The sequence below is a fragment of the Bufo gargarizans genome, chromosome 4 (genome assembly GCF_014858855.1).
Source record: "Bufo gargarizans isolate SCDJY-AF-19 chromosome 4, ASM1485885v1, whole genome shotgun sequence".
NCBI classification, from domain to species: Eukaryota; Metazoa; Chordata; class Amphibia; order Anura; family Bufonidae; genus Bufo; species Bufo gargarizans.
In genome coordinates, this window is record NC_058083.1 from 479998837 (window position 1) to 480004836 (window position 6000).

At 47.4% G+C, this 6000-nt stretch overlaps 1 protein-coding gene across 1 annotated transcript in view; it reads right to left on the bottom strand.

Annotated features, from left to right (window-relative positions):
* The window catches only part of KMT2A (lysine methyltransferase 2A), an 87457-nt gene extending 82223 nt beyond the window's left edge, over positions 1 to 5234 (bottom strand). The window contains exons 1-4 of the mRNA XM_044291275.1: positions 5223 to 5234; positions 5085 to 5154; positions 2039 to 4617; positions 546 to 723 (exon numbers count right to left, since the gene is read on the bottom strand). Of these exons, the coding sequence (XP_044147210.1) occupies positions 546 to 723; positions 2039 to 4617; positions 5085 to 5154; positions 5223 to 5234 (2839 nt within the window). The remainder of the gene's footprint in view (positions 1 to 545; positions 724 to 2038; positions 4618 to 5084; positions 5155 to 5222) is intronic.
* Between the last annotated feature and the right edge of the window lie 766 nt (positions 5235 to 6000).

A 6000-nucleotide genomic window follows, 5' to 3' on the forward strand; every position in this document is an offset into this window, starting at 1 on the left:
CTGTCCCCATTGACTATAATGGGGACGGGGGCGGAGCTCCGACGCAGCACAGTAGTGCGTGGTGAGAGGCGGTCGGACTAAAAAGTCGGACATGCAGTACTTTTAGTCTGGCAGCCTCTCGCCGTGCACGGCTGTGCTGCGCCGGAGCTCCGCCCTGTCCCTATTATAGTCAATGAGGACGGAGCGGCAGTCCGGCGGCACGGTGAAATAGTGGCAGGACGCATCCGACAGGGTGAACAGCCTGTCGTATCCATCCTGCCGCTAGTGTGAAAGTAGTCCAAGCACAAAAAAATCCTATTTTGATTGGTGGGGATCTAAGTGTTGCAACCCTCCACCATTTACGGAAACAAAAGGGCAGAAGTGCTCAGCTGGGCATTGTGCCCCTTCAGTTGTTCTGAGCTCTCCCTGGAGAGGTGGGCATGGCTTGTACAGACTCAACTGAGCGGTTCTGCCCCTTCACTTCAGCGATCGATGAGCAGCCAGACCACCGCCGATCAAAACAGTGACATGTCAAAAGCTTACATTCTAGACAGAGACAGACGCACCATCATTCCCCATGGAAGACAGAACCTTCTCTCTCTCTTCCCAAGGTAAGGCACTCAGTGTGGGCATGTCGTCTGGAAATACTGCCCTCTTACGTCCCAGCGCCACAGCAGCTCTTCGGCAGACATGCTTGATCCTAGGCCCACGCACAGAAGTCTCAGATGAATCACTCTCCTGGCCCTGAAGTAACAAAAACACGGAAAATAATGTTAAATGATACAGGATTTCCAGCACTGCGCACGCCAAAACAGGAGCTAAAATAATTTCAGAAAAAACTGGTTGCACATTGTGCAATTAAAAAATTTATGGCGCACGTTTTGTATTATTTCCCTAGGTTTTTCAACATCTTTGCCTACATACGTCAGGGTTATTATACAGAACTATAATATACCCAGCATAGACACAGATTTAAAAAGGTCATCTGTCACCAGTTTTGTACCTATGACCCTGGCTGACCTGTTACATGTGCACTTGGCAGCTGAACAGATCTGTGTTGGTCCCATGCTCATGTGTGCCCGCATTGCTGAAAAAAATTATGTTTTAATACATGCAAAAGAGACTCTAGGAGCAACAGGGGCGTTACCATTACACCTAGAGGCTCAGCTCTCTGCAACTGCCATGCCCTCTGCACTTTGACAGGACCGGGCAGTGTAAACATTCTCACACCTGGTCCTGTCAAAGTGCAGAGGGTGCGGCAGTTGTAGAGAGAGCAGAGCCTCTAGGAGTAACGTCAACACCCCCGTTGCTCCTAGAGGCTCATTTGCATATATCAAAACATTGTTTTTCTCAGTAATGCGGGCACATATGAACATGGGACCAACACAGATGTCTTCAGCAGCCAAGCGCACATGTAACAGGTCAGCCAGTGTCATAGGGACAAATCTGCTGACAGATGTCCTTTAAAAAGAGATAACACCGCCTACCTGTAGCAGCTACCAGGAGGAGCGTACTGTACACATTATTATTAAAGGGGTTGTATCATTGCAACAACTTATCCCCGTAGAAGGTCTAACCTGTGAGGTCCCATGTGGAAATGCATGTTTAGAGACAGTCCTTCCAACTCTATGAGACTAGCACAGATAGCTCTCTCCAGCAGACCCACAGCTGAATTAAGCAGAAGCACGCATGCGTGTCCACCACTCCACTCAAATGGGGGAACACAGGCCCCGGTTCTCGTGATTGCCAGGGATGCCAGTGGTCGAGCCACCACCAATCAGACACTATGCTAAAGGGATAGGTTTTTGTAATGGCATAATCCCTTTATTACAGGTAATATGTGGTAGGTTAGTGGGGGTCTCTATCGCCAGAACCAAGGATCCTTCATGTCAATGGAGCAGCTTTCAAGCTCCGTTCAAAGCCTATGGGACTGACAAAGAAAGCTGAGCGCTGTACTCGCTTATCTTCATCAGTCCCATACAGTATGAAGGAAAGAACTGAATACCGCAAGTCAACAGGCTACTTCTCATACGTGGACAGTTATTCTGACGTCACTGACCTGTGCTTTTGGTTGTTCTCCTGGTTTCCGCAGTTTACTTTTCTCTATGTTTTGCAGCTGACACTTGGCTGTTCTTAAGAGACTGGCCACATGCTTTTTTGAGGCAAGAAATTTGTCCAACATGGAGCCAATGGTGGTTGTAGAGCTTTTGACAGGATTTACAGGTTGGACTGGGACAGCTGTGTGGGGCTCTGTCGGTGGAGATTTGGCACCAGTTTCCAAATCGTGCTTCTCAGAAATCCCACGGCCTTTCTTGGATACCTTATTCTTAGCCGGAACTGGTACTGCAGGTAAGGCCGGTAGACTTGTCGCTAAAGAGGGCTCTGCCATCACTGTCCTCTTCCTTGAAAGGAGTTTTATTGGTGTTGCAGGGGTGAGGGCCTCACCGTCGCTCTTCTCTTTACTGCTTTTTTTGGCAGCATCTGAACCCTTCTTACGTTTATCCTTTCTTGAGTCATGAGAGTTTTCCTTCTCTCGCTCCTTTTCTCTACATCTTTCAGTTTCCCTTTCTTTAGGCGCCTCGTCAGATATCCTTCCTTTATTCCGTCCTCTATCCATCTGGGGACTAGAAGGGAACAAAGGGAACAGAGCGGCCGAGCTGTTGGAAGAGGATGAGAAGTGCTCACCTGGAGTGCTGGCTTGCTTCCTTGGTTTCTGACCTTTTTCAGCAGAATCCCCAGGTGCTGGAGTAGTCGACGTGGAAGAGAAATGAAAGCTTGGGTTTAAGGCACTGGCGGTGAGAGGACTGACAGAGATGCCTGCAAGTGAGGTGGACGACTGAGGTATGAGGGATGCTGCCACGTTGCCACTACTTTCTCTCCTACTCCTTGTTCTCATGGAGTGAGATGGTGATCTTGACACCGAACTGCGGATGGGACTGAAGACTCTCCTCTTCCTTCTACGGGAGGCCATTCCAATAATGGAAGACGCCCCACCAGAACGCCCCACAGATGACGGAAGAGTCACTGACTCAAATATACGGGAGTGTGCTTCACTGGGGGTAAATCTGGGTGCACGCAGTATGGGGCTTCGTTTAGGTACATCGAACCTCCCCGCGGCATGTAATTGAGAAAACAGTCTTCCAGGAGCTACATTAGCAGAGCTAAATCCGGAAGCAGAAGCAAGTCCTACATCCTCCGCTGTCAGCGGTGGAGACCTGAAATTGTCAAATATGGGTTTTCGAATGAGGCCTTCTTTGGCATATTTAGCAGAGGAGAAGTACTGAGATTCTGGTCTGGAGGTCCAGCGGAAAGTTGGTTCCCTTAGAATTGACCTTCTCTTCTCATGCATGCGTGAAGCAGAAAGGAAGGGTGGATGTAGAGGAATATTAGGAGGAATGACCCAGGTTGAGTGCTCAGAAAGGGAAGAGGGGGGCTGAAGAGGTGCAGGAGGACTCAGAAGTGGTGGTGATGCAGAGGACTGCTGAAGAGGTGGAGAAATCTTCTTAGTCTGTCTAGAATTAAAACTTCTGTTACAATTAGACATCCGACGACTCCTTGCTCCACCTCGACTGTTTTCTGGAACTGACTGAGGAGTAGCTACGGGCATCTCTGTTAGACATTCTTGAGGGTCTGTTACAGCAGGTGTCTCCTCTGAAGCCTGAGACTCTGTTGAGGTGTCTACACTAGGGCTGCTAGATCGGGACTCATCTGATGTAGCCTGGGAGGACTGTTGGGAAGCTGCGCTCGACTTCTCACTAGACTCACAAGATGCCGCACTAAAACGTCCGATCGGAGCAGTCTCGAGTCGAGCAATCTTGATTGGGGGCTCATAATCTTCATCTTCGATAAACCTCCTAGGTGTCTTTATAATTCGGGAAGAGACCGTACTAACAACCGGCATAATAAATTGTCGTATATTCTTCAGCTGTGTGCCTCCTTTACGTCCTTGCAGTTTAGCTGCTTCTAGCTCCATCTTCTTCTGGGCACCTTTCTTGGCCTTTTGCAGAAGCTGCTTGGCAATGGTTGTATCAGTCCTTTTGGAGGTGGGAATGATCCTGACAGGTTTAATTCTACGTGGACTTTGTCGCACAGAAACTCTGGCTTCATCTTTTAAGAGTTGAGGGGATTCCTCTTTACGACCCCTTTGTGATTTATCCCCTTGTGACTGTTTTAACATGATTCCAGGTGGGGTTGGCTTGAACCTTTCCGAGGACGGAGGTCTACCACGCCTTTTGACAATCTGAACAGCGGCTTTCCGTCCAATTTGCAGTTTTTCCCCTTTGAACTTGGGTTTTATTGGAGACAGTATGACTGTTCTGAGTTTCTTTATTTTGGTAGCATGCTGGAACGCAGCAGACTGCTTTCTCCGCTTAGTTTTATCTTCTCGAGATGTCTTTACGGGTTCCGATACCTCACGTTTGTCCTGGGTCATCTTGAATTTGACACTGCCCTGTGCGGGCGGTCTTCCCCTTCTCTTCTCTTCTGGTTTACTCTCTGGTTTCTTTGCTTTATCTGCTGGCCTGAGATCCTGTTTATTTGTCACAGGGCTATGGTTATCTGCAGGAGTTGAGGAAGCATCAGAGCTCCTGGATAAACTGCTACGGGGCCTGCCACGTGGTTTTCTTGGGGTTGACTGATCTGAAACACACAACGCGGGGGACAAAATTCTTAAAACGCAGAAAAAAAAGGAGTAACAATCCTGAAAGATTAAACAAAAAGGATAAAAAAAACAGCCTTGAGTTCTGGTGACAGAAAGCCAAGCTTCTCCATTACTAGGTTCAAATATAATAGGGCTACAAAATAACACACACAAAAAAAAAAAAAAATTTAAGTCAATTTAGAAGTGTCAACAGCCAGACCCGATGCAATCAGATCACCCAAGGGGAAGCTGCAAATTAAAAACGAGTAAAAGTTTTCACAAATTATAACATGTAAAAGCCCTCTAAAGCAGCTTCATTAAATGATAAAATGCAGCTGCATCCCCCTCCTTCGCTAGTTTCTAAACATGTACAGAAGAGCTGCAGCCAGGCCTATAGTTACTTTCTAAATCTAATACAATAAGCACATGTACACATAGTATAAAAAAAACCAAAAAACACAATTACCTGAGGGAGATTTTGTGGGGCTGCGAGTTTTAACGTCATCATCTGGACCAAATCCTAGAAAGTGATCCTCCTGCAGACGAAAAAGACCACGTTACTAAAACTTTAGAAATTCACTTTCCCGTCCGCTGCCAACCTTACTTTTCTCAACATCGTACCTCACATGCAATGATCAAATTATTTTCTTCTCGTTTACAGCTGGAAACAGCCACATTACTGTTTGTCCGGTTTGAAGAAGTGGGCCAATCCTAGCCCTACGTGAGCGTAACCATTAAAGAGGACCTTTCACGTTTCTTTTTTTTAATTCTAGATAAATACATTTACTTGCGGGGTACCCCCCACTGATGCTGCCACCCTGCCTGATTTTTTAAAATATCGCTCCTTACACCCCCCCCCCTGTAGTTTTCCCGCTCAGTATGCTAATACGGAGCATCGGTACAGGGAGGAGGAGAAGCCAGGGTTTCTCAATGGGCGTCTCCTTCTCCCTGGCTGTGCCACGAGCCAATCACAGCGGAGAGCGTCACAGCCAGGGAGGAGGAGAGTTATTTTTTCTCTGCTCTCCGCTGTGATTGGTTCGCGGCACAGCCAGGGAGAAGGAGACACCCATTGAGAAACCCTGGCGTCTCCTCCTCCCTGTACCGATGCTCAGTATTAGTATACTGAGCGGGAAAACTGCGGTAGGGCACAGCGGGGCGTAGGAGCGGTATTTTAAAAAAACAGGCAGGGTGACCGCATCAGCGGGGGGTACCCATCCAAGTAAAGGTATTTATCTAGAATAAAAATAAAATATGAAAAAAGGTCCTCTTTAAAGGCTATGGACACGTTCTAAAAATATTTTTTTTCTTTTTGACTTCTACTTATTTTGAGCTAAACAACAGAACAGGCTCTCTGCTTCTGCTGACCGCTCAATCTGTAGACA